Here is a 26,973-nt window from a genome sequence, read left to right on the forward strand (position 1 = left end):
TCTTAGCATTCTCCATTTTTTTTAAGGACAAATGATATTTGTATTTTTCTAAATATTTTTTTTAATTATATAAACTATCATTTTCGTTTTTTAACTCTCACTTGTTGTTATTGTTTAATTTTATCACTAAAAAAAATGTAATGAAAAGTGTCACCTAAACATTGCTTTTTTTTACTAGACACCATACACTACACATTACACTTTATTTCTCCTTTTAGTGTTTATAATTTGGTACCCCACGAAAAAAATGAGTTCAATAAAAAAAACATTTTTAAAAGATATTCTTACACAAATATAAATTTATACCGTAAATATAAATTCCACCAACTTTATTCAACACATTCTTATTTAATTTATTTATAGGATCTTATTAATAAATTTAATTTTAATGCACTGTTAGTGTAAAATAATTTTAGATGTGTATTTAATTACGTAATATCAAATCAATAAAAATAACTATTTTTTATATTAATGACGTGAATGATCATAAAAAAACGGATATAATTGCTCGATTGATTGACTATTACACTGTGAATACATCAAAATTAACTTTCTTATTAATTATACCTACTTTATTCAACACTATTTTCCGGCATATAAAATTGTAAATATCATCATCATCATCATCTGCATGGCATCCAATCAATAATTATAATCTAAATAATAATAAATAATAACCTTTTAAGATACAAAACACCAACAATTTGTTACAACACAGTAGAGCTAAGTAGGTCCAATAATGTACCACATTTTCTCTCCCTATATAATACCTAACCTTCCCACTCTTTCTTTCTCCACAAATTAAATCCCTTCCTTGGTTTCTTCCAAATAAATCCCTTTCATTTTCTCTCATTGCTAAAACTACTCATTATTCAAATCCCTAAATTAAAACCATGCAAGAAGAACCCAGAGAAGTTGTTACAAGCTTCAATTATTTACTCCCAAATAATAATATTAATAACACAAACCCATCTCCATACCCTCTTAATAACTACACTACAATTCAAAACAATAACAACTACACTCCCACAACAAGATTTTGCAACCAAATATACGCGAATTTCCCAAATTACCCTCACCACCACCAACAAATGTTCTCCTCCGATTTCAGTCCTCAGTCGTCCTACTCATACATAAGCATGAGTAGTAATTCGACTTCGGACGAAGCGGAGGAGCAGCAACTGAGCCTCATCAACGAGAGGAAGCACCGGAGGATGATATCGAACCGCGAGTCGGCTCGAAGATCGAGGATGAGAAAGCAAAGGCACCTTGATGAGCTGTGGTCACAAGTTGTTTGGCTGAGGAACGAGAACCACCAGCTGATGGACAAGCTCAACCATGTCTCGGAGTGCCATGAACAAGTTCTTCAACAGAATGCTCAGCTCAAAGAAGAAGCTTCCGAGCTTCGACAGATGCTTAGTGACATGAAGATTCATAGCCCTAATCATCTTCCTCCTCCTCCTCCTCCATTACTGGAACAAGATGTTCCTAATTCTTGTGCCTCAAACCAATCTCTTTCGAGTTCTATGGACCTTGTTGCTTGATTTGATTCACTACCTTCCAATTTGTGACTTCTATAATATCATAGTCACATTGCGATTGTTAATTAATTACTCCTCCGCTCTCATAATCCTAGTTTATAATTAATTTATTTTGCTTTAATTAGATCTTGTATCCAAAATTAAAGTAAGTATCCTTGTGAAATAGAGATAGGGAAAGTATGAGGAGTTAATGGAATATTTGTACAATGTGTACAATAGATGTTTAGAGAGTATTAAAGATATAACTATTAGTGTTATCTTTTTCCATCAGCTGAAGTTTTTGGAATGAGTGGTATCATGACATGGTATTAGAGCTCTAGATCCAAAAGATCAAGAGTTTGATCCTTAGTGAATCCGAAAATCAGTTTAACCTTTTAGGATGGTTATTCTAGATAGTATGGAGATTCTAGATAATATGAAAAATGTTCATTTTATAACTCATATAGCCCATTATCTCTCTAGCAGGACTCATAGAGATAATGCTTGTTTTGCAAAAAATTGCAACACAAATTATACTCCTCCAATTTTAAAACAAGTGCCTTTTTATTTAGATATATTAATTTTTTAACGAACTCAAGAAAGTTAAATTGTCACTAAATCATTATATTAACAGTTTAATTTTTGTATAGATCCTTTTTTTTTATTTATCTTATGTTATTTTTTTATTTTTAAAGTTTACCAAGAATTGAATTTTAGATTTTTCAAAAGTAGAATTCTAATATCATATATATTATAAAATTATTCATCTTAAAAATTTAAATTAATAAAAAAATTATAAACTTGTATCGTCAGACACTTATTTTAGAAAGTATCAATAATATTGTAGTCTCAATAGTAGTTTTTTTTTTTTTTTTTGATTTTCTTCTTTGATTAAACTTCTTGTTGACAGCATGTTATTGAGTTTGAGTATTTAGTAATTTCTAAAAATGGTGTAATCCATAAACATGCTGGTTTAATGGTTAGCAGTACTAAGTTGTTGGTCACTAATAATAATCAGAGTCAGAAACACCATCATGATTCTCTGGCCCGGAAAACAATGTACAAAGCTCTCTTGACCTCATCTTCCAGTAATTAACAGAGAATTGAGGGAAAAATAAATAAATTAAATAAAGGAAAGAGAGAGAAAGGAAAAAGAAAAAGGATTGCATAAAGATGATAATAATATCATGTTATAAAGAAAAGGAAAATTATTGTTGTTGAATTGATGTGGCTTTCATTTCAATATCTTATAAACATTTTTTCCCCCACTCTTTTAAATTTTGTTATAGATTAAATTTCCCACTTTTAAATTAATAATCATCATTAATGTTGTTGCCAATGAATAATAGTTCAAATGGCATAATCTCCCCATACTTATCTAAGAGGTTGCAGGTTCGAGTCTTTATATCTTTGGTAAAAAAAAAAAAATCATCATTAATGTTGTTTACATATTTAAATAATATTCTTACTTTTAAACACCTCATTTAGAATTGATTAAACTCTCCATGATGACCTTTCAAATACTTTCTTTTCTACTTTTTTCCGAATTGGAGAAGTTCTCATCAAATTCTAATTTAATTTGTCTTTTCATCCAAATAAATTATTATAATACTGTTACAAAATATACTCATTCTAATAACTTATTTAAAACATGATAAAATAGTAAAAAAAAAAAAAAAAGAATTAACTACCAATTTGATATCTAAAAGATTCAATAGCTGATAAAAAGATACTTAAAAGATGTTATTGACAAAATAACATTCTGAATGATTTGAAAATACAACAAAAAATAATCAATAATTATTATATTTTTGAATGTGACAAAAAAACTTTTGTATTAACAAACGATTTATTTATTTGATCTGAATTTTTGTGGCAACATTTGAATACATATTTAGAAGGTGTACAAAAAAAATTCAAAGCAAAATTTAATCTTTAATTTTTTTCTTTTTATTTTCAAAAAATATGGTCATTAAAAAACTTTTTTAAAAAAATTTATTTGACATAAAATTATCAAATTTTAAAGATAAAAAGATTTTATTTTTCTAATAATTATTGCAAAAATTTGCAAAAAAATCTTATCTCTAAAATCATTTTTTAGATATGATATTTAATATCTAGTTCTTTTTGTCGCATTTTTAAATCATTTGAAGAACTTATTTGTCGTTAGTATTTTTTAAAATTTTTTTATCAACAATATAAATTTTCGGATATCATTTTAATAAGTTACTCAAAAAAATATATGATAAACTTTCCATTATATTGATCTCCTTCTCATCTATTTTAAATGTATGAATAAAAAAATTACACACCATGCCTTAGTGAAAATATCTTGCCAAAAGAAATGTGACTGTGAGGAGGAAATAATAAAATCTTTCGTTTCAATAAACTAATAATATTTAAGTAGTAATTAATTATTCTAGTGGAATTGCATTGTGGGGAGAATTGGACAAGACAGAGAGTGATAAAATAAAAGGGAGTCTATAGTGGTCATTGGTTGATGATAGAAAAGTTTCCACAAAAAGAAAAACATTTAGACAAGCCATCCCCTAGAATTCTTAGTACTAATTTATCTTTATACCCCTTTTATTTTAGGAGCTACCTTGACTACATATTATTGGAAAATAAATGCATATTTGATTATTTATTACCTACCCCAAGTAGTTTTGACAGTATATGGCTCCTGAGATTAAAACCAAATTAAAATAATTGGTTTAATTAGAAAAAACAAAATTAACTGTACACAAAAGTATTTTGTTAACTAAATTGGTGAAAAAAGTCCATCTTAATTTACAATTATAAAACACATGAATCATAATAAACATAATTAAAAGTTAAATAGTAAAAACTTATCAATCAAATTGAGCCTTAATTACCTCTTTTGAAAATTATATGTAAAAATTACACAATAATAACAACAATAATAACCACTGTGTATTTTAAATTTATTATATATATAAAAAATAATATTGTCATTTCTATCTTTAATAATATAATGTTACTCTTTTTTATAAATTCATACAAATATATAATATAAAAGAATTATGTGTAAAATATCATTATAAAAAAAATGACAATATCATTTTTCATATATAATCCATAATATTTGAACCGACACATTTTATATACTATTTCCCACATCCTAGCTATAGCAAATGCAAAGGTTCATATTTAGGCGAATAAACTATCACTTTTTACTATGAAAATTTTGAGCATTGACGATTCTAATTATAAAATATGTAAATTAATTCAATACTTATCAAAGGTTTGATTGGTTAGATAAAACTGTTCAAAATATTTGATAAAGTATCAAATAAGTTACATAATTTTTTTATTGTTTTATTGAATTAATCCCATCTTTGAAGGATATTGAATTAGTTTATATATATTATAATTAAAATTATCAGCCTTAATATCCTCCATGATTATACGTCCAAAATTCGGATTCTATGTTCTTTATTTGTTTTTCTCCATCTAGACAAAAACATGCTCTGTGGCATTGCATTATATTATAATATCGTTTAACTACTCCTTCAGATGACCTCCCCTTTGAAACTAAACTTGGTGTTATTGTTGTGGTCATCACCAATTCACCGTGTTATTATTATTATTATTATTATTATTATTATTATTATTATTATTATTATTATTATTATTCAAATTTGTCCATAAAAAATAGTCTGTTATTTAAATTAGTCTAAAAAATTTTGTTAACTATATTAATTTTTAAAAAATACAACTATAAGTCAATTGATCTTTTTGTTATTTAAATGATGATATAAGACATTACAGTCAGCTAAGCCTACAAATGAAAGAGAGGATACGGTGATTTGGAAATTTGATAACACAGGTGTCTATTCAACGAACTCTTTTACACAGATGATGCAAGCGGAAGCCCTTCCGGCTGAAGTTACAAGTTATAGTTTCACGCGGGCCATTTGGAAAGGGTTCGTCCCTCCAAGGATCGAGCTCTTGTCTTGGTTTGTGTTGATTGGAAGGGTGAACACTAAGAACCGGTTGCGTAGACTACGTGTTATTGATCAGCATGATACGCTGTGTGTGCTGTGCTCCAAGTCTGAGGAAACTGTGTTCCATTTGTTTCTTGGCTGTGATATCACCTGGCAGGTGTGGTGTGCTTGGCTGCATGCGTTTGGTAGGAGTTGGTGCCCTCCCGGTAATCTTAAGGAGCACTTCGAAAGCTGGATAAACATGGCAATATGGAAGGTGGAGAGAAAGAGGTGGTTCCTTGGATTCTTTGCTGTTATCTGGACAATCTGGTTAGAAAGGAATAGCAGGCTGTTTCGAAATCACAGCTCAAGTATGCGGGAAATTATAAACAAGTCATTTGCGTCTGCAGAGGAATGGATTGGCGGTGAACCCTTTGGTTGTTGACATAATGTCGAAGTTAATAAGGTTTGTTTGTAATTTATGTTTTCATGAACCATGTGGCATTGTACCTGCTCCACTCTATTGTGTTGAGCTCCCTTTAATTCAAAAAAAAAAAATGATGATATGTTATATTAAGTATTAGGTGCTACGTGGCACAAAGATATAATATATTAATGTCACGTATTATAAAATAATTGATTGTTACCGTGAGATATCAACCCAGTTGAGTATCAACTCTTAGTTATTTTTTTTCTGGTCTGGAGTACCAACTCTTATTGGTCATTATGTACTCGGACCAGGAGAGTGAGTAGGGTTTTTTACCCAATAGGCTGCAATTTTGGTCCTCGCATAGTCACATCCAATGTTGCCATATGTTTTTTTTTTTGTCTTATGTTTTTTGTCTTTTTGGTCATTATATTGCCAAATTGTGTTCCGTTTTGAAGTGGTAACCCATTGGGCTCTAGCCCAAGTTTGCAAACATAATTATAAATTCCCAAAGTCCAAGCTTGGGACTATTGAAGTTGAAAAGGGCCGAAATATAAACTTGAAAATGTTGAGCGCAATCTCAGTTGCTTACAAGTTACAATGGATCAATTTAATAATCCCGTGCCAAAAAAGAGATAGGTTTTTTGAAATAAAGGAAGCTCAACACATTAGAGTGGAGCAAACAGACTAGACATCACAGTACAGCAAACAAATTCATAAATTTTCTGTGATCTCTGGCATTGTCATTAACAACTAAAAAGATCATTGCCAGTCCATTTCTTGTAGCTCAAAAACGTCCTCCTTTGTATGATCTCAACACCCGCTTCCTTATTATTGAAAATCCTAGCATTACGTTCCAACCAGATGTTCCAAATCACTGCAAAGAACCCAGTTAGCCACATCTTCTGCTCCTGTTTTTGTTTGTGCACACCAGTCCAACTCTCAAACAATTGTCTTATGGTTCCAGGAATAATCCAATCTCTACCAAAAGACCTCAACCAACTGCACCACACCTGCCATGTCAGTTCACATAGAAGAAATAAATGCTGGACAGATTCTATCTCCTTCTTACATAGTACACAAATATTGTCAGTGTGAATAATAACGCCTAACCGACTCAACCTCTCTTTGGTATTAACTCTACCAACAAGCACAAACCAACCAAAAAGCTCAACTCTCGGCGGCACCAATCCTCTCCAAATTGAACTTGTGAAACTATAGCTCGTTATCTCGTCTGATAGAATCTCCGATTGTAGGACCTGCATGAAAGAGTTAGTAAAAAAAATACCTTTGCTATCAAACTTCCAAACCACATTATCCTCTCTACCATTTGATAACTTCACTAACCGTAGCCTCTCATGAAGCTGGTGGACAAGTTCCAGCTCCCATTGGAATAACTCTCTTCTCCACTGGAAATTTCATATCCACTCAAACCCATCCCAAAACCTACAATCCCCTATCATAGATCCTTGTTGGTTTGAAATAGAGAAGAGTCTTAGAAAAGTCGCTTTCAGCGGCCCTCCTTGCAACCAGTTATCTCCCCAAAACAGGGTGCTCCTTCCATTCCCTACTTCCATCGCCAAACCAGTAACCATTTTCTCTTTTATCCTTTGTTCTTTTATATTTAACTGACAGATGTCTTTCCAAAACCCTTTTTAACCGGTAACTGCTGATTTACTAGCATTACATCAGGGTTCAAATTGTTACACGAACACACAATCTTCTTCTACAAGGGACAATCCTCTTTTGAAAATCGCCACCACCACTTAAACAAGAGCGTTGTGTTTCGTAGCATTGCATCCCCAACCCCCAGGCCCCCAGCCTTTTTCGGTGCTTGAACCATCTCCCACTTAACTAATGGGATACCATCATTACCGTCCTCCTTACACCACATAAATCTCCTTTGCAAAGCAATCAGCTTTTCCGCAACCGCCTTTGGCATCTTGTACAGACTTAGGTAATATATCGGTAGGCTATTCAGCACCGATTTAATGAGGACATGCTTACCTGCTTTGTTTAGAATCTTAGCTTTCCATAGGCTGAGCTTCTCTTCACCTTATCTATGATTGGTTTCCAAGTCTTCACCAGCCGCGGATTTGCACCTAAAGAAATCCCGAGGTACCTAACCGGTAAGACAGCTTGCTTACACCCCAGTAGGCCAGATGCATGATCTACCCATTCCTACTTGCAGTTCACAGATATCATATTCGACTTATCAAAATTGATTCTCAGCCCTGACATCAACTCAAAACACCACAACAGTCTCTTATAATTCACAACTGTCTCTGTTTTTGGGGGACAAAACAAGATCGTATCGTCTGCAAATTGTAGGTGCGACAATTCTATATGCTCACCTCCGACCAGTAGTGGATCAATGCGCCCGTTCTTGATGGCTTCCCCCAACATCCGATGCAACACATCGACCACAAGCACAAACAGAAGTGGAGAAAGAGGATCTCCTTGTCTGAGTCCCCTCTCCATGTTGAACGGCTTGGATGGTGATCCATTAACCAGGACTGACATAGTGGCCGTATTGACACACTCCTTTACCCAATTCCTCCATCTCTGTCCAAAACCCATTTTCTATAACACAATATCCACAAAACTCCATCTAACTCTATCATGAGCTTTTTGAAAATCCAGCTTGATAATTGTCGCTTTGTTTCTCCGCGCCTTGAGCCAATGGACCGTCTCACAGGCGATGAGTGCACCGTCATGAATTTTTCTACCCTTCACAAATGCAGTCTGAGTCTCTCCTACCAAGCCCGGCATAACTGATCTCATCCTTCTCACCAAAACCTTTGAAATCACCTTATACACACATCCCACCATACTAATCGGCCGAAAGTCCTTGATCTCCTTAGCACCCACAAATTTTGGGGCCAGCATCACCCATGTTATATTCACATCAGATGGTAACTCAGCTCTTTGGAAGAACTCCATCACCGTTGCAGTGAACTCCTGACCAATCTCTTTCCAGCATTTCTTGATGAAGTTCATATTGTACCTATCACTACCTGGGGCCTTAGAAGATTCACAATCCCATACTGCTTCTCTGATCTCCTCCGCAGACGGCAACACCTCCAAGGCTTCAGCCTCAGCTCTATCAATTTGCTTCACCAACCCATCCCGAACACCAATCCTCGGAGCATACTCCTGGCGATACAACTCCTTGTAGAACCCCGTAATTGCATGCCTTATTCTTGCCTGATTCCGCACAAGCCGTCCATGAATCATCAGAGCATCAATCTTGTTATTCTACCTTCTAGCCGAGGCAATGGTATGAAAGTATCTGGTATTCTTGTCCATGTCCCTAGCATGTTTTGACCGAGATAGCTGCTTCCAGTGGATTTCCTTCCTAAAGTACCACTTTTCACAAAAGCTCACCAACGCCTTCCTTCGAGCCTCCGTCGTACTATCATAGATCCCATCACTAACCTAATTGTCAAGTTTCTTGATCTCATCCTCAAACCTCATCAGTCTGTTTTTCATATCACTAAAGTTATTCTTGTGCCATTGCCGCAAAGGTACCGTCAAGGCCTTCAGTTTACCAATGAACGGCGCATCTCCCAATTTTCTCCATTCATCTTTGACCTTTCTCAGAAAGCCTTCATGCGTAAACCAGGAATCTAGACTTCTGAAAGGTCGAGGGCCCCCTCTTACTCTCGTATCCTCCACAATCAACGGGCAGTGATCTGACAATCCCCTTGGGCCACCCTTTAATCGAATGTCAGGGAACTCCTCAACCCATTCAATATTAACCAGTACCCTATCAATACGACTACATGATCGACCCCTGAACCACGTGAACTTCCTATCGGTAAGTAGTAGATCTATCAATTGCATGTCTTGGACCCAACCCTTAAACTCTTCCGCTGATGCCGGCAAACTCGTCACCTCTTTGCGATCCTCGACTTGCAAAATCACATTGAAGTTCCCAGCAAGCAGAAAAGAATCTGGCACAGGCCCGCAATATAACTCAACTCTTCCCACACCACCCGCTTTTCATCCCTCCCATGCGCCCCATATACCAAGCAGTAAGCACAATGAAAATTATTCTTTGTTAACACTCCTTCAATGCACAACCACCTCTCACCTTTATAGCAATTACTTCTCTGAAACATCATGTCATCCCACATCAACAAGAGTCTCCCGGCCGCTCCAACAGATTCCACAAACTCCCAACCTACAGTACTATTTCTCCAAATTCTTGCAACATCATATTTATAAATTACCTCCCTTTTTGTTTCAAGCAAACCTTATATTTAGAAAGAGATAGTAATACTTCTTTTTAACAAAAGCCTAAAAAAGACCCCAAAAAAAAACCTAAAAGGTATATAACCAAATTGATTTGGTTTAGTGATTAGCTCATTAGTCTGCTTAAACAAGTGTCGAGAGTTTAAATTGCGCTTTGTATATGCAACAACTTCATTGACTAACGATAAACTCTTAAATAGAACTCAGTACCACAGTAGATTAATCTTTGATTTGTCGGACTAAGAGATACCAGGAATAAAAAAAAACCCTACAAGGTATTTAACCAAGAACAAAAAGTGTCTAAAGTCTAAACCCAACTTATCTTCCGTTCTTATGGCACTCACTCAGCGCCATCAAATCTACGGAACCAATTTGATTTTGGAAAATAATTGATTATTATTATCACCGACACGGATGAATCAACGTCAAAGGTTTATTGTTCCGGATCAAACCACCAAAAGCAATTTAAATAACTAAATAAACTATACTAGATGTATATATGCATAATATATAAATAATAATAATATTAATAATTGATTTTTTGTAATAGCACTAACTAAAGAAATATGGAAGAAATAAACCCCAAAGCTAAGTCCCAAATAAATAAATAGGAAAGTCAAAATTAGGAAATAATCCATGATCTCTAACAAGGTATGTGGTTGAGCCAGGATTTAGATTCATAAGTCAAAAGGATAATATCAGGAAGATAAAAAAAAAATCTAAATTTATTTTATTTAATATTTATTAATTATAATTAATAAATGTTAAATAAAATAAATTTATTTGTTTTTGATTAATTTTTTTATTATGAAACATTTTGGAAGTGAAATACCCAGTTTTTGGAAGTAGCACTCACAACACACATTCACATTCATAATCATTACTAACTCCACAAAATCACATAACACACTTCCATTCCCCGCAATTAATTTTGCTACCAAAATTCAACAGAAATAGTTGAGAAGAATTCTTCTAACACACTCACGCAGATTCTTTTTCTTCTTCTTCTTCTTCTTCTTCTTCTTTGGATCTGACACTGACAGTGAAATTAACAAAATTTTCTGCGGCATAAGAAGCCTCCTTTCCTTCGATTGATAAAACCTCAAGATCCAAAGAGGGCTCTGTTCCTGATCCAATGGCGGTTGCGGTGAGAGGAACCAGAGGTGGATCTAGCTTCCGAAGCTTCTTCTCCTTCCGGATCTTCATCTCTGCAATGTTCTTTCTCCTCTTCGTTGCAACTCTTTCAGTTCTCTTCACCACCAATCCCTCCACAACACCTGATGAGTCTGTAAGTTCCCCTTATGCTTTCTTCATTGGATTTTATGTGTACCAAAAAAAAAAGGATTTTGATCATATAAAAGCATAATCGACATTTTATGATGTACAAATACTGTATTTGCTTCATATAGTGCTGTCTGAAAGTTCTTATATATGTGACTGATTTTTTTTTTTTAATCATGAAATTGCCGTATTTGTGTGTTGTATTGAATACTCGAATTGGTTTCTGTGCAGCGTAGTTGAATTGGTAAGTTAATTACATGATGTAAGGATTTAAAATTTGTGTTCCTTTTGTTTATTTTTGTGTTACAGACTCTTCCCACGACTGGTAATGCATATGTGCATAGAACGTTTTTGGCATTGAAATCTGACCCTCTTAGGACCAGAGTGGATTTGATACACCAGCAAGCTAGAGATCACATAACCCTAGTGAATGCCTATGCTGCTTATGCAAGGAAGCTCAAGCTTGACATTTCTAAGCAGTTGAAGATGTTCGATGAATTGGCGCAGAATTTCTCGGATATTTCCTTGAGGCCGACATACCGAGCTTCGCTGTTTGATACGGATGGTCCTATTGATGAGGATGTGTTGAGGCAGTTTGAGAAAGAGGTTAAGGATAGAGTGAAGATTGCACGGATGATGATTGTTGAGGCGAAGGAGAATTATGATAATCAGTTGAAGATTCAGAAGTTGAAGGATACTATATTTGCGGTTCACGAGTCGCTTAACAAGGCCAAGAAGAATGGGGCCTTGGCCAGCTTGATATCTGCCAGATCGGTTCCCAAGAGCTTGCATTGTTTGGCAATGAGATTAATGGGAGAGCAGATTTCAAATCCGGAGAAATATCGGGATGAGGGTCCTAAGCCGGAGTTTGAAGATCCCAGTTTGTATCATTATGCAATATTTTCAGATAATGTGATAGCTGTCTCAGTGGTGGTGAGATCGGTGGTGAAGAATGCAGCAGAGCCATGGAAGCATGTTTTTCATGTAGTATCGAACAGGATGAATGTTGCGGCGATGAAGGTGTGGTTTAAGATGAGGCCAGTAGAAGGAGGAGCATATTTGGAGGTGAAAGCCGTAGAAGAATTCACTTTCTTAAATTCATCATATGTCCCTGTGTTGAAGCAGCGAGACTTAGCAAACTTGCAGAAGTCTAATCAAGCTGAAAACACAACAAATGACATGAAAACTAGCAATAAGTACCTGTCCATGTTGGATTACCTTCGGTTTTATTTGCCGGAGATGTACCCTAAATTGCATAAAATCTTACTTTTGGATGATGATGTTGTGGTTCAAAAAGACTTGACAGGTTTGTGGAAGATCGATTTGGATGGGAAGGTGAATGGTGCCGTAGAGATCTGTTTTGGCTCTTTCCACCGATTCTCTCATTACTTAAATTTCTCTCATCCTTCAATCAAGGATAACTTCAATCCAAAAGCTTGTGCTTGGTCCTATGGTGTGAATATATTCAATCTTGATACTTGGAGGCGTGAAAAATGCACGGATAATTACCATCACTGGCAAAGCATGGTAAATTTCTTCTGCCTTTAGTTATCTGTGCAACTTTTAACTTCTCTAATATGTGCTATTACTTTTTGCTGCTATAGGATTCTATGTCAATACTTTGACAAATACATGGGTTAATGTTTTCAGCTGAAAAAATTCCCCGAACAATGCTTGAGCTTCCCTTTATACAATACATATGATGCACAAATACTTCACTTTTAGTCACATATGCATGCTGCCTTAAATTTCTTTAACCTGTGATTAATTTTTATCTTTTATAAAATTTCCGTATTTTTCGGTGCATCATTTAATACTCGTATTCGTATTTGTCCAACATTGTACAATACTAATAGGTTACTATAACTGTGGTGCTGACTATTGTATTTAATTTTTTGGTCTAAATCTGTCATCAGAATGAGGACCAAACTTTATGGAAATCAGGGACCCTTGCGCCTGGTTTGATCACCTTCTACTCCACAACCAAGTCATTGGACAAATCCTGGCATGTGCTAGGGCTAGGATACAATCCTAGTATCAGCATGGACGAGATCAACAATGCGGCTGTCATCCATTACAATGGAAACATGAAACCATGGCTCGACATTGCTTTGAATCAATACAAGAATCTCTGGACTAAATATGTTGACAATGACATGGAGTTTGTGCAGATGTGTAATTTTGGCCTGTAATTGAGATCAACACTGCAACAGTGCATTGGTGCTGTTATTATATGATATACTTGAAACCAAGTGTTCATTGTATTGGGGTTATCAAGTTAAATATACCCTTTTCACAGAGAAGTTCTGTGTTGTCATCAAGTTTATATTCTAATGGGAATTCTGTCTGAGAATTTGTTGTTGATAGTTTTCAGATGGTAACCAATAATTTTGAATTGGAAAATGTACACGTAGTCACACCCCCTTTCTCTCTTTTCTTCTATAGTTTGGAGCATATTTAGTATTTGTTCAATTGCTGATGGTAATGTAATGACTATGATTAACTAGAAGATATTACTGTTTTATCTATATACCACTGTATTCTGTTCTTTTTCATGTTTCTGGGCATATATTCTTTTTTTGGTGAAAATTGTATAATGTTTTTTTTTTTTTTGGGTTTGGCTTGGAATTTAGATATTGTTGTCAACCATCTCATGACAGAAATAAAAAGATAGTACAGAGCACAACAGAATACTTACTATTGTTTGTGTTTTGATAACACTGGTCGTGTATAGCTCATTCCATATGAAGTTAACAGGGACTTTTCTACTATTCACTGGATGAGGAATCTGTAAGAGGCTTTCTAATATTCAAGTCAATATGAGAAATGTATTATACCAGTAAAATAATTAAAATAATTTAGAGTTTATCATTTGTTGAGAGATAAAACATGATTTGTATAGCAATTAGATTATAGATTATAAAATGACATTGATATTATTTCTATTTAATTATTAAGATCCTCAATTACAAGTTATCGTGAGTAATCACAGAGTTACACCTCAGGTAATGTAACCGATCACACACATACCATGGCAATGAAGAAATTTTCAATGCATCAAACAAACTCCAACGGCATATGCATCTCAAACCGGACCTTCTGGTCAAACCAGAAACCAAAGCTCGGTCGGTTCAATCAGATGGCAGGACCCTTCAAAGTCCAAACTGAAAACTGGTTAGACCGGAAAAACGGTTCAGTAAAACCGGAACCCTAGCCCTCCAAGCTCTCCAGTCTCCACTTTTTCTCCTCACTCCTCACTCTCCCATTCCTCTTCTCAGTCTCCCGCCGCCGCCGTTCTTCCCTCCCTCCTCCAGCCGCCGCGTCCCTATACTTCGCCCTCCGTCGCATCTCGTCACTCCGCCATACGTCGCTTCTCTTTCTTCAGCTGGCGCCGTCCCTTCACTGGTTAGTATTCTTCTTGTTTTTTTTTTTCTCCTGTTTTTCCCACCGAATCTAGTTGCTTCTGGAAATTTTTGTCCCCTCCTTGCGAATTTTGGATTCCATTGTCACTTCCTTCAAATGTTTCTGTAATTTTTTCTTATGTTGCCTCTGTAGTTCTGTTAATTTAATTTGTTGTTTCTGCTGTGGCTTATGATATTCTTGATTTGGTATGTTAAAGTTTTGTTGTTGTTGTTGTTGATGATGATGATGATGATGATGTTATGTTATGAGCTTATTGATTTGATTTGGTATGGTATGGTTGCTGTTGCTAGTCTGAATGGTCCAGTTTCAGAACCTTGGTTTAAACAAGGGTGAATTGAATGAAGAAGATGAACTTTCTGATATTTGCATGAAGGATCAACTCATTACTTCCAATTGAAATAGGATCCATATTGGGAAAAACTCATGCCGTTTGTCAGTAAATGAGAGGCATTTCGAAAACATCTCGGGTCGAAATATGGCTTTATAAAAGTGAATTGCAAAGCTCAATATGCTAGCAGTAGTGAATTGCAACTATTTAACACACTAAGTAGATGGGGTATGGTTACTAAGTTTTAACGGATTTTGCAGCTGCATTTTCACATTAATATTACTAGCTTTGTCGGGTAGCTTTGAATGGCGAGTGAGGAGGATCCACTGAAGAAGAACCAAATAGTAGAGGCGAGAGCAAGAAACATCAGCCACAATGTAAGGTGTACAGAGTGTGGGAGTCAATCCATTGAAGAATCTCAAGCAGACGTTGCAATTCTGCTCAGAAAGGTACCTCTACTCTATTGTTTCTTCTAAGTCCCTTACCATTTCAACTTTTTTCTTCTTTCAAAGAATATTTGATTTGAATGTCCTTTTATAGTCTAAACAGTTTATTTTGAATTTGGTTAAAAAGATACCGTTTATTGATGAACGCAGAATGAATGAATTACAACAATAGAATTAGACACACATCATGGTGCAGGAGCAGATATGAGTTGTGTTTGCATTGTTTGTTATGTGTAATAGAATAAGTTGGTTTTTCTATCTATTATAAGAAGTTCCACGTTATCTAGTTTACAAAGATTCTCCCTCCCCAGCTCCCCTACCAGTATAAATAAACCCATGTACTCTTTTGCTTGAGAAATTTAATTGAAATGTGATCCTAACAAACTTCTAAGTTCTAAAAGTCTCCAAAGTTGAAATAATTAGAAAAAGGGAACATGAATTATTAGGATTGAGATGATTTTTTGGTTTCAGGAGACTAAAAATATGTCTCTAAACAAGCCTAATGGCCAAACTTTGTTAATTGTTATGATATTATCTCATCTGGTGAGTTATCAATGCTCAATTTGACTATATTGCTTATGAATGCACTATTTGTGAGTTATGGATATAGTTAATCTTTTTAATTCTTATTTCGGCTTTGTTTCTAATTTTAAAAAAACTTCCCTATGCATGTATGCTTAATAGCGTCTTTAAGCAAATAAACAATTTTGAAACTTCGTGTCGAAATACACAAGAGCCTTTCATCCCCCTTAATTTTGTTTCCTTCCTTGCCAATTATTCAAACTACTGTCTAAGGGAAGTTAAGGAAATCAAACAGCGTATACCAGACTGCTTCCTATGAGATTTCTCGTGTTTGAAATAACTGTTTCTGTAACATGTTTCGGAAGATCATTGTCCTTCCATACATTTATGCTGTATAATATAAAATAAACATGCTTGCTAGAAGCCTTAGGAAACAAATTGTTGTGCTATGATGTAAACACTGGAACTATTTTGTAGTTAATTCGAGATGAAATTCGGTCCGGAAAGTCTGACAAGGAGATCTACAAGAAACTCGAGGATGATTTTGGCGAGACTGTACTTTATGCACCAAAGTTTGATATGCAAACAGCAGCTTTGTGGTTATCACCGGTAAGAAAAATATTTTCAGATGATGAAAAACACTTGAACTTCTTGATTTAATTTTTAGTTTTTCACGATAATGTAGTTGAATTTGTGCTGAGTCCAGAAATGTTTGCTTTCAAACAGGTGCTATTTGCAGGTGCAGCTGCTGGGGTATGGGCTTACAGTAAGCATAGACAAAAGACTAATGTTCATATCATGGCTTTGAATCTTGTTAGAGGCATTCCATTGACTCCAAGGGAGAAGGAAACCATGCTTGATGTTCTTACACCGCCTCCTTCTCAGGTAGCAAGAACTTCTTCGTGGTGGCGGAGATGGCGAGGTCAATGATCCCGTTGATTATATCTTCCTGTAATGGCTCTAATCCTTGCTTGGGTAACTTGGTGAATTTTATGGATAGAAAGAAATAAAATATCAAGTTGAAGAGAAAATTTGATGTAATTTATTAAGGTAGAATCGGTAATTCATTTCCAAGACAATGTTATTAGTGGCATTTACAAAGACTATGATGTATTGTCAAATATTTTAATAGTGTTTTATTATTAAAAAAGTTATAAGGGGAATTGTATCACTTTTTTTTTGTTCTTTGCTTTCTATGTTTTTAATATTATTGAAATAAAATCAGGTAAAAGTATCAGACATTATATTCTGAAAAATAAATAACTTTGTGTAACAGATCTATAACAAATTAGAAATATAGAGAAGAGTAAAAGAGGAAATGGAGAAGAAACGAATGAAAAGATTTTTTAGAAATATATAGAATGAAAAAAAAAATTAATTATTTTGTTGGTCATTATATTTTTATAAAATTTGCAATTAATTCTTTATATTCTTTTTTAATTGAGTTTTTATATTGTTTTTAATTTTATAATAATGTCTTTTTTAGGATAGAAAATATTAGAATTAATTAAATATTTTTCTGTATATTAAATGTATCTATAATTAAGAATTTAATTAAATCTGTCTACATATTTTTAAAAAAAATATTTTAGTAATTTTAACGTTTTTAATATAAAAAGATCTAATTATAAAATTAAAAAATAGTGTAAAAATTTAATTATAAAATATAAAAATTTAATTATAAATTTAATAAAATTATAAAGAATAACAGAATATTAATAATAATAATAAGAGAAAAGGACAAATAGATTCCTAATCTTTTGTCCTGCGGACATTTTCGTCCTGACCAATGAAAAATACTTTTAAGTCCCTGACTTTCACAAAATTTGGACGGATTAGTTCTGACGGAGGCATTTGGATGGAGAGACTGATCCGTCCAGATTTTGTGAAGGTCAGGGACTTAAAAGTATTTTTTAATGGTCATGAACAAAAATGTCTGCGGGACAAAAAGTTAGGGACTTATTTATCCTTTTCTCTAATAATAATAATAAAAAGAGTAATAGTTATAGGCTTATAGCTGACCTGTTGAAAAATGGGGACAAGTACATGTGAGAATGGTATAGAAAAGGACAGTAAGGGCAGAGGATCCAATCCAATGTCGCGAGTGGCGACATCAAAACGCAACCTCATTCCTTAATTCCATAATATGATCTAATCCACACTTCCCACGTCACTTACGTCCACTTTCTCTCTTATCTACTTTCATTTTGTTCAAAGCACTCTTGATGATGATGATGATGATTATATTTTGTGTTCTTTCTTCAAAATAGAAAATTTAAATTTAATTGACAAAACTTAAAAGAGAGTTAAGGATGAGAAAATTCAACACAGAATCTTTACTGATTTGGCTTATATTGGTTCAGATCCAATACTTAATAACCTTTAAAATTATTCATTTTACTTTTACCAACTGCAAGATGTTTTTAGTCAAAGCTTTCTCAAATTTCTTTTATTTGTTAGTTGTTACCATATTGTCACTTAGACCTTAGCATTCTCAAATATTATTTTCTTAACGTAGCTGATGTACAAAGTGAGTCAGTCCAGTTAAGGTGTCAACTGAGTGTTGTTTTTTTTTTTTTTTTTTATTTACGTTAGTTGACTTTAACAACTCCAGCTTTTAGTTTTAGTTTTTAAGTTTCTAAAATTGATTTATTTTTTATTTTTTCCAATCGTAAGTATATTATTTTAAGAAATAAATCGAATGTCTTTTAAGGTGAGTTTCATAAATCTATAGACTTTTTCAAATAATTGAAAGAAGAATGCTATATGTCCAGCAAATATTATTATTTTTGACCAGCAATAATTTATGTTTATATTTATAAATATTTTGTATACAATAAGTATATAATTTACATTTATATTTATCAGAATTTTACACACATAAATCAATACAATTTACATTTAAATTTTTTAAAATTTGCACGCATAAATTAGTAAAATTTATTTGTTAAAGATAATTTAATATTTGTGCTGACCAAATAATGACTAAAAATACTAAAAATTGCTGCTCCTCAAAAATTTCCCTAATTGAAAAATAAGATATTGTTTGCTCAATAATTTTATTAATTTTGCAACACTTAGCAAAACATTAAATAACACTCAGTGAAATTTTTGATGTATTATTTTCTATATTATCATAAAAACTTGTATCCAAAAAGTTGTTTAACAATACCAGTGTGATTATTATTTCACTAGTGTAAAATAATGCCAATAAAGAAACATAATTAGGAAATTAGTTGGTATCTACTCCGGATCGGTCTCTAGTCTACTAATAACTTCTAATATTACGGTTCAATATTTAAATTCAAATATCTCCTTTATCTTAACCAAATAAGATAAGATAAGATAACAACTATCGACTATATAAAGGGGATATAGTAGTGTCTTTTCAGGTATCTATTTCCATTACTTCAGTCAGATAATCCGGCTACCGTCTCAACTCACAAGTCTTCGATACATCACATAATTCATATTAAAGACCTCGTAAGTTTCTGATCCATCACATAATTTGTATCAAAAATATCTAGTAAAGTATATAAAAAATATTTATAAAAATTGTAATTTTTCCTTGTATGTCTCATTTAAATTTAAAATTTTTATGTTGATTCCATCCCTTTTTTTCCAATACCGTCTATAATTAGAAAAAAATAAAGGAAAAGAGAACATAAGTTATACTTTAAAATATATATGTCATTATTCTTTTAATAAATATGATGATACTCCAACATAAGATTTTATAATTTTCTTCATGGTTTTCAGTATTCGGAATGAATATCTTACTATTTAAATATCTTAATTTGCATATATCAATATAAAAATATTTTACGTTTCAATGTTTCACTTTCTGCACATGAATAAAAACGTGATTGAATTAAGATATAATAATTAGCATATCAAAATAATCATCTAAAAACATTTTAAAGTACACCAAAATTATTAATAATAATAATTAATTCACAATCTTCGTCATTGTTTATGCGGTCCTTCCGAAGCTCCAATCTTCCATCGAAGGAGAGCTTAGTCTCTTTCTCTCTGTTTCTTACTTTGTGGAACACAACCCACACTAACAACACAAAAATCTTCCGCACCCTTTTAATCTGCACTCTCTTTCACACGGTAATAATTCATCTCGAGCCATTCTCTTTTTTCTATTAATATATTTAATGTGTATTATTTTGGTTTAATTTTCTGTTTATTGGAATTTTGATCAGTTACCATGCAAGCATCAAGTTTTGCCTTTAAAGGAACCAGTGCCACTATAAGGGTTCAAAAGCAGAATTCTTTGGTGGATTTTGGAAGCTTGAGAAATGGGAGTGGTGTGAGATTTAGAAGAGTATGCATGCCTAATAGTAGTAATTGCTTTGGCTTAAGGCTTGGTTCTGTTACTGTGGAAACTCACCTGGATAGAGCTTCACTTGGTTTTAATCACATGTTTGGGTATCCTGCTAAGACTAGATCCCTCAGAGTTCATGCTTCTGGTTTGTATGCTGTTTCTAGTGGCTTTAATTTGTTGGATTTATTGATTATTGTGATTTTTTTTATTAACTACATTTACCAAAGATTTGAAATATGATTTGAGTCATGTATGGAGCCATGATTTATTTGCTTGATGCCTGCTTTCATGGTGAGATTGTTTGCTTATCATTTTATTGTTGTTTTGTATTGAACATTTGAACTGCAATGTTGTTCTCTGACAATTCTCTGCTTCTCTCTGTGTACATGTTATCCGTGTTAGTCTCTCTGTGTGTGTGTGTGTGTGTGGGTGTGTGTGTGGGAATGAAATTATTTTGATAAGTGGTTGGGGGTCATAATGTATGAAGTAAAGCATTGATTCGTCAAATAGGTGGTGAATTTCAATGTGGTTGTAAATTTTTGTAGCTAGGCAAGTCTATACTCTTTTTTGGTTAAGGCTGGATACAGGTTATGTGTGTGTGGCTGTAGAGTTTCCTTGTCAAGATCTTGATGACCTCTTAATGAGGTTGTGGCGTAGGAGATGGAGTGGGAGATAGGTGATGTTAAATTGGGATGGGCACCATTTGTGAGGCTTGAAATCTGCCATGCTTTTTGCATGTCTCAAACACGTATCAACTGGTCTGTTAGGAACATTGGTTTTGAAGAATTAATTTTCTTTTGAAAAATCTAGGTTTTGAAAGTGTATATTATAGTATCCATTCATCCTTATTATTGTTTTTAGCTCTTGGTGGCTCTCAAGTCCTGGTGTCATCTCATGATTCATGAATGTGTATCATTTGAATATGCTTACATTGCCCAATGTGCAGTTGCATAGGCATTAATTAATTGAGTTAATTCTGAAAACACTCCTTTTAGTGTTGGAAGTTTCTTTTACATGTCTAATATTTTCAAAATCTTAGGCCGCTTTCCAAGGTTCAGCAGCTTTCTGTGTGAATCTGGCGCTTTGGGCTTTCTGATATATTAATATGCTCATAATAGTAAGTAAAATTGAGTTGCAGATGGAGGTGTCGAAGATGTTGTCCCCACCGTTCCTCAGGGGAAATCTTCTGGAACTGTTCTGCCCTATGTTGGTGTTGCTTGCCTCGGAGCCATTTTATTTGGTTATCATCTTGGGTATGGATTGCCTCTTTACAGTATCTGTTCATGTTTATAACCATCTAAGTTATGTCAACAATGTTGTGCCTGCAATACATTGTTGGATTCTATTGTTATATCACTGTTTTTCATTAGATAGTATCTTTATGTTGCAAACTTCTAACAATGCCTTGTTTGGGTAGGGTGGTGAATGGTGCTCTAGAATACATGGCAAAGGATCTTGGAATAGTTGAAAATACTGTTTTACAAGGTACATTTTAGTTCTTTTTATATATAGTTTTAAACTACTTTGAAATGTTTATTTTATGAGCAATGAAAAGGGAGTGGATATTGCAACTAACAGTGTCACTCCGAATTTGGGAGATACTACCCTCAATGCAAAGTACATCTATACCTAAAACTTATCAAATTGGAGTGACATTATCAATTTGGGAGTGGTTTTATCCACTCCCCAATGAAAACTGTACATTTCTATGAAAATACCATATATTTACATAAAAGAAAGGAGAATAGTTTCTCCTATTTTTTAACTCTGCTCTTATATTTTTATGTTAGTGTGTGTAGCCAACAAAGTTCTCAGATTACTTTCTGTCCATGTTATGACCCTGTTATATAAACAAAATGAAAGGGTGCAGAAACATAAGTAAAAAAAGGTTTATTATTTTTGTTAGCATGTGAATTTGTATGCCTTATGTTTACATCTTCTGATTATAAAGTATATTAGCTTTGCCTGTATTATTGTATAGGCCCGATAGTAGTTTTCTCTTGATTTTCATGGCTGGAAAATCCTTGAGCAGGTTGGATTGTCAGCACTCTCCTAGCTGGTGCAACTGTTGGTTCCTTTACCGGTGGAACATTGGCTGACAAATTTGGTAGAACTAGGACTTTTCAGTTAGATGCAATCCCACTAGCAATTGGAGCATTTCTTTGGTATGTTAATTGTTCTTTAGGACAAGGTTTTATCTTTTGTATAATGTGCTATATATCTGATGTTTTGAGCTATGCTATACTTACAGTGCTACAGCCCAAAGTGTTCAGACAATGATCATTGGTCGGTTGCTTGCTGGTATTGGAATTGGGGTCACATCTGCTATTGTACCACTATACATATCTGAGGTTGTGACCTTTAAAATTACTCTTACATTTGTCAACATTTTTAAATTTTTATGTATTTATGTGATCCTTGTGACAATGTTTACATATATATATATATACTGGGCAGATTTCACCAACAGAAATTCGTGGAGCTCTTGGATCTGTTAATCAACTTTTTATTTGTATTGGGATTCTTCTGGCTCTGGTGGCTGGGTTACCTCTAGCAGGAAACCCTATATGGTATTGAGTTGTTTCATCATAAAGCTTTTTATTTATTTATTTGGGAATTTTTCACCATTACCATTTTGTGAGCTGTTTATTTCTCCTGATGAATCATATCGTTCAGATGTTGTAGCATGTATGTTGGAGATGCAAATTAATGTATTCAGTGTAAATAACTTTGGAAGCAAAATTCTTAGTTCTATTATTTTCTTGTATTCCATGTGACGAGTGGGAAAACTTGTGGCTTTTTTTGAATTGAGAAACAAATAGATTAACAAGACCCTCTTTCCTTTGTGATTTTCCTACTGTTCTTTTCCTTTTCAAAGAGAAATCTTCGAGGATGTTTTCAATTTGTTATTTTCAACTTGAGTTAATAGACAAACTTCGATACACAGTCACTTATTGGCAAGTTTTTCTACCTTCTCCAACTGACTCAATTTTATTGTTTTTTTTTTTTTTTCTAGGTGGAGGACTATGTTTGGCATTGCAATTGTTCCATCAGTTCTGTTAGCACTTGGAATGGCAATTTCTCCAGAGAGTCCCCGATGGCTTTTTCAGGTTGTCCTGCAATTAAGTGTTATCTTATGTCGTGGCCTCGTGGGAGTAATAAGTTTATCTGACAAATAGCCATTGAAAAAAAAAAAGAAGCTGCTGCTTTTGGATCTATCAATGAGTTTTGTCAAGTATTCTACTCGTTTAATTCATCAGAACATGAATATTTTACTCTTTATGATATTTGTCAGTTAAGATTTGATGCAATGATTTTATGGTAGTTTTTTTGAGAAAATTCCATTTATTATTTTACAGCAAGGAAAAATAGCTGAAGCTGAAAAGGCTATTAAAACACTATATGGGAAAGAAAGAGTTGCTGCAGTTATGCGTGACTTAACAGCAGCAACTCAAGGTTCTTCTGAACCTGAAGCAGGGTGGTTTGATCTGTTTAGTAGCAGATATTGGAAAGGTACCAAAAAACTTATGTTGATGAATGATGACTAATCTAGTTTTAATAACCCCATTAAAAAACTTCTTTCAATGTCATTTAAAGAATTGCTATCATATCATCCCTACTTCAGTTAATTTTATCTGCTTGTTATCATTTGTGCTAAGCTTCATCATTTGAAGGCTTTTTCAAACATATTCCTTATTTCAAGGGGGGTCCATATAGTCCTATATACATAACATAATTATTGTGATTTGTGATAATTTTATCTTGAATATGTTTTTTGAAAGCCAATTCTCTTGTTCCGATATAAGCCCATAGCATTGTCAGATTTTATAACCCAAGAGACTACCTTTAATGTTCTGACTTCACTGAGGCATGCCCGTTATACATAAAATATTTGTGTGAACTGTGAAGTGTTATATCTTAATGATAATCATCCAACAGTTTATGTTTTTTCTTTCACTGCTGAATTTTCTTTGGTTTACTCTGGAGTCTGGTGTTGATGAATGCTTTCTTACATAAAATGGTGTTGTAATTCCCTAAAATGTCTTATCCCAGTTGTGAGCGTTGGGGCCGCACTTTTCTTGTTCCAGCAGATGGCTGGAATAAATGCTGTCGTCTATTATTCAACTTCTGTGTTTCGCAGTGCCGGAATCGCTTCTGATGTTGCAGCAAGTGCCCTAGTTGGTGCATCAAATGTTTTCGGTTAGTATTTTTAATATTAGTTAGCTTTGTGCAATATGCATGGCATGATACTTTTTATGATTGATGTTTTATTTTGTTGTAGGAACTGCTATTGCTTCCTCCTTGATGGACAAACAAGGAAGGAAAAGTCTCCTTATCACAAGTTTTACTGGGATGGTACTAGTTATTTTCTGCATGCATCCAGACCTAAAGCATAAAAACATAATATATTAACTATAGATTGGTGATATTCTGGAATATCACAAGCTTGAATGTATAATGTGATTTTCGTAGCCCTAATGCTCTCTGGCTAAACTTCCTTGGGTTAAAAGACATTTCTTGCACTTTTGTTGTGTGCGACAATAGGGCTTATATACTTTACACTTTAAATTACCATGATTAGTTAAAACCCATCTCCTTTTGGCTTTCAACTCAGCCATGATATCCCAAAGGCCTGCATGCCAAATTATGGATGTAAGTAGCACTGGGTACATCAGTGTTTCCATAATACTTTAAATTATTTGAATGCCAATTTTCCGTTTTCTATATATGAATAGTTTTTCCCTAGTCTTCATCTACATTAGCATGCCGATACTTTTGGGTTTAAACTATAGGTATCCTCCTATTGGAGGCAATCCTATTTGAGCATTTGGTATCCCATAGGGGACATGGTTCTCCCAGCACCGATTTTTTTATACCCAAGAGCACTGGTTAAGGGGAAGGTGTATCTTCTATTCCAATTAACCATGTGTCCGTTACTACTGGCTTTACTAATTAACCAATTTTTCTTTCTCACAGGCTGCTTCTATGTTGCTTCTTTCCCTGTCTTTTACTTGGAAGGTCCTTGCGCCATACTCAGGCACACTTGCAGTCCTTGGGACTGTTCTGTAAGTCATTTGAATATCTGAAAGATTTAAACCTCAATTAACATATGGCTATGTCCTATTGTTCTCTCTATAATCTAGTCTTTCCATTTCTGTTGACTCTGCGATCTACGAATTTAACCAGCTATGTCCTATCCTTCTCCCTTGGTGCTGGTCCTGTGCCTGCCTTGCTTCTACCAGAGATATTTGCTTCTAGAATCAGAGCCAAAGCAGTTTCTTTGTCATTAGGCACACACTGGGTGAGTGATTTTGCATAGCAGTCTAAACTCTAATGTTTTACGCGTAACTACTGTATACATCTTGCTATCATTTTATGTCTGTACATATTCATATTGATTTGCCTGATACTATAATGAAGAAACTTACTTAGGAAATAGGTTGATTATTCTACCTCAAAAATTTTGGATCTATTTCTTTCTATGTGATACCCAGATTGGTATGACTTATTTTGCATTGAATTTTATTGCTATACAGCCTTTCTTGGTTGCCTAAATATTTTTCTGATAACGAAACTTGGATTATTTCCTTGTCCTATCAGATCTCCAACTTTGTCATCGGCCTCTACTTTTTGAGTGTGGTGAACAAGTTTGGCATCAGCTCTGTTTACTTGGGGTTCTCGGGCGTTTGCATTCTCGCTGTCTTGTACATAGCAGGTAACGTGGTGGAAACAAAGGGTCGATCTTTGGAGGAAATAGAACGTGCCCTCAGTCCCACGAATTGAAAATCTTCCATAAGGTGCATGTGGTCATAATTACAATGCTGCTCATGGAATTGTTTTGCCTTTAGAACTGATGCTAGCTTTCTTTACTCAATGGTCATCATCTTGCCTAGTGAGCTGGTCGGCAGCTAGTAGTTTATTGTTGCCAAGTTTCAGTTGTGAAAATATGAGAATGATATGTGTGAGAGCTATTGTCAAGCGTCTGTACTTTGTATCTATTTTGGAACTGACAAATTTTGCCTAGAATGTATGTTTGGTAGATATTGTCAAGAACATTCTCAGTTTCTCGCTTCAATTTATCAGGGTTGAATAAGATTCCTCTAGCCTTAGAGTTTCCTTTGATGTAATAAACCATGAGGTTGGCACTAATTGTACACTTCTGTTTCTGGAAGCAATAAGTTTAGAGGTTTCTTGGATTTCCAAGTTTATCAAACTCTCAAGTTCAGACCCTGAATCAAGTTTACGTGTTAAATTCAAATTTACCGAAAATCCATAACTTCAGGTAAACTTTCAAGTTAGATAAGAAACTACTCCTCCTTTCCCTTTGCATTTGAATGAGTATATTTTCAAATAGGTCCCTAAGGAATTTCGTATTAGACGATTTTGTGTAAAATCCGGTTAATTAGTGGATAATTAATCAATAAGTTAAAATATCTTCTAGAAAGTGAGAAATGAGGTTTTTATGGTGTAATGTGATAGAGAAATTAA

At 34.0% G+C, this 26,973-nt stretch overlaps 5 protein-coding genes across 5 annotated transcripts; all 5 read left to right on the forward strand.

Annotated features, from left to right (window-relative positions):
- Nucleotides 1-806: 806 nt before the first annotated feature.
- Nucleotides 807-1,811, forward strand: LOC107621896 (uncharacterized). Its single transcript, XM_016323872.3, has one exon. It carries the CDS (start codon nucleotides 894-896, stop codon nucleotides 1,542-1,544), a length of 651 nt encoding a protein of 216 aa, XP_016179358.1. The 5' UTR covers nucleotides 807-893; the 3' UTR covers nucleotides 1,545-1,811.
- A 3,588-nt stretch (nucleotides 1,812-5,399) lies between these two features.
- On the forward strand, nucleotides 5,400-5,912 carry LOC148582014 (uncharacterized). The gene has a single exon (XM_088495022.1). It carries the CDS (start codon nucleotides 5,400-5,402, stop codon nucleotides 5,910-5,912), a length of 513 nt encoding a protein of 170 aa, XP_088351148.1.
- Nucleotides 5,913-10,936: 5,024 nt separating this feature from the next.
- GAUT9 (galacturonosyltransferase 9) lies at nucleotides 10,937-13,987 on the forward strand. Its single transcript, XM_016325321.3, has 3 exons — nucleotides 10,937-11,439; nucleotides 11,742-12,959; nucleotides 13,349-13,987. The coding sequence occupies exons 1-3, from the start codon at nucleotides 11,287-11,289 to the stop codon at nucleotides 13,622-13,624; spliced, it is 1,647 nt and encodes a 548-aa protein (XP_016180807.1). The 5' UTR covers nucleotides 10,937-11,286; the 3' UTR covers nucleotides 13,625-13,987.
- A 476-nt stretch (nucleotides 13,988-14,463) lies between these two features.
- CCMH (cytochrome c biogenesis protein family) lies at nucleotides 14,464-17,322 on the forward strand. The gene is made up of 4 exons (XM_016326674.3): nucleotides 14,464-14,837; nucleotides 15,444-15,632; nucleotides 16,629-16,760; nucleotides 16,878-17,322. The coding sequence occupies exons 2-4, from the start codon at nucleotides 15,489-15,491 to the stop codon at nucleotides 17,079-17,081; spliced, it is 480 nt and encodes a 159-aa protein (XP_016182160.1). The 5' UTR covers nucleotides 14,464-14,837; nucleotides 15,444-15,488; the 3' UTR covers nucleotides 17,082-17,322.
- Nucleotides 17,323-20,044: 2,722 nt separating this feature from the next.
- LOC107622390 (plastidic glucose transporter 4) lies at nucleotides 20,045-26,698 on the forward strand. The gene is made up of 14 exons (XM_016324264.3): nucleotides 20,045-20,267; nucleotides 20,363-20,629; nucleotides 21,623-21,737; nucleotides 21,902-21,969; nucleotides 22,517-22,649; nucleotides 22,736-22,835; nucleotides 22,942-23,054; nucleotides 23,501-23,594; nucleotides 23,844-23,997; nucleotides 24,538-24,684; nucleotides 24,767-24,840; nucleotides 25,462-25,550; nucleotides 25,672-25,786; nucleotides 26,086-26,698. The coding sequence occupies exons 2-14, from the start codon at nucleotides 20,368-20,370 to the stop codon at nucleotides 26,266-26,268; spliced, it is 1,647 nt and encodes a 548-aa protein (XP_016179750.1). The 5' UTR covers nucleotides 20,045-20,267; nucleotides 20,363-20,367; the 3' UTR covers nucleotides 26,269-26,698.
- Nucleotides 26,699-26,973: the final 275 nt, after the last annotated feature.

Source organism: Arachis ipaensis, chromosome B10, assembly GCF_059453495.1.
Source record: "Arachis ipaensis isolate K30076 ecotype BB chromosome B10, ASM5945349v1, whole genome shotgun sequence".
NCBI lineage: Eukaryota > Viridiplantae > Streptophyta > Magnoliopsida > Fabales > Fabaceae > Arachis > Arachis ipaensis.

Bases quoted from the DNA above. Each gene is read 5' to 3' on its own strand.
- LOC107621896 (XM_016323872.3), top strand. From the start codon at position 894: ATGCAAGAAGAACCCAGAGAAGTTGTTACAAGCTTCAATTATTTACTC.
- LOC148582014 (XM_088495022.1), top strand. From the start codon at position 5,400: ATGATGCAAGCGGAAGCCCTTCCGGCTGAAGTTACAAGTTATAGTTTC.
- GAUT9 (XM_016325321.3), top strand. From the start codon at position 11,287: ATGGCGGTTGCGGTGAGAGGAACCAGAGGTGGATCTAGCTTCCGAAGC. The intron at 11,440-11,741 runs GTAAGTTCCCCT...TTTGTGTTACAG, and splicing joins CCACAACACCTGATGAGTCT to ACTCTTCCCACGACTGGTAA. The intron at 12,960-13,348 runs GTAAATTTCTTC...ATCTGTCATCAG, and splicing joins ACCATCACTGGCAAAGCATG to AATGAGGACCAAACTTTATG.
- CCMH (XM_016326674.3), top strand. From the start codon at position 15,489: ATGGCGAGTGAGGAGGATCCACTGAAGAAGAACCAAATAGTAGAGGCG. The intron at 15,633-16,628 runs GTACCTCTACTC...ACTATTTTGTAG, and splicing joins TTGCAATTCTGCTCAGAAAG to TTAATTCGAGATGAAATTCG. The intron at 16,761-16,877 runs GTAAGAAAAATA...GCTTTCAAACAG, and splicing joins CAGCTTTGTGGTTATCACCG to GTGCTATTTGCAGGTGCAGC.
- LOC107622390 (XM_016324264.3), top strand. From the start codon at position 20,368: ATGCAAGCATCAAGTTTTGCCTTTAAAGGAACCAGTGCCACTATAAGG. The intron at 23,595-23,843 runs GTTGTCCTGCAA...ATTATTTTACAG, and splicing joins GTCCCCGATGGCTTTTTCAG to CAAGGAAAAATAGCTGAAGC. The intron at 25,787-26,085 runs GTGAGTGATTTT...TTGTCCTATCAG, and splicing joins TGTCATTAGGCACACACTGG to ATCTCCAACTTTGTCATCGG.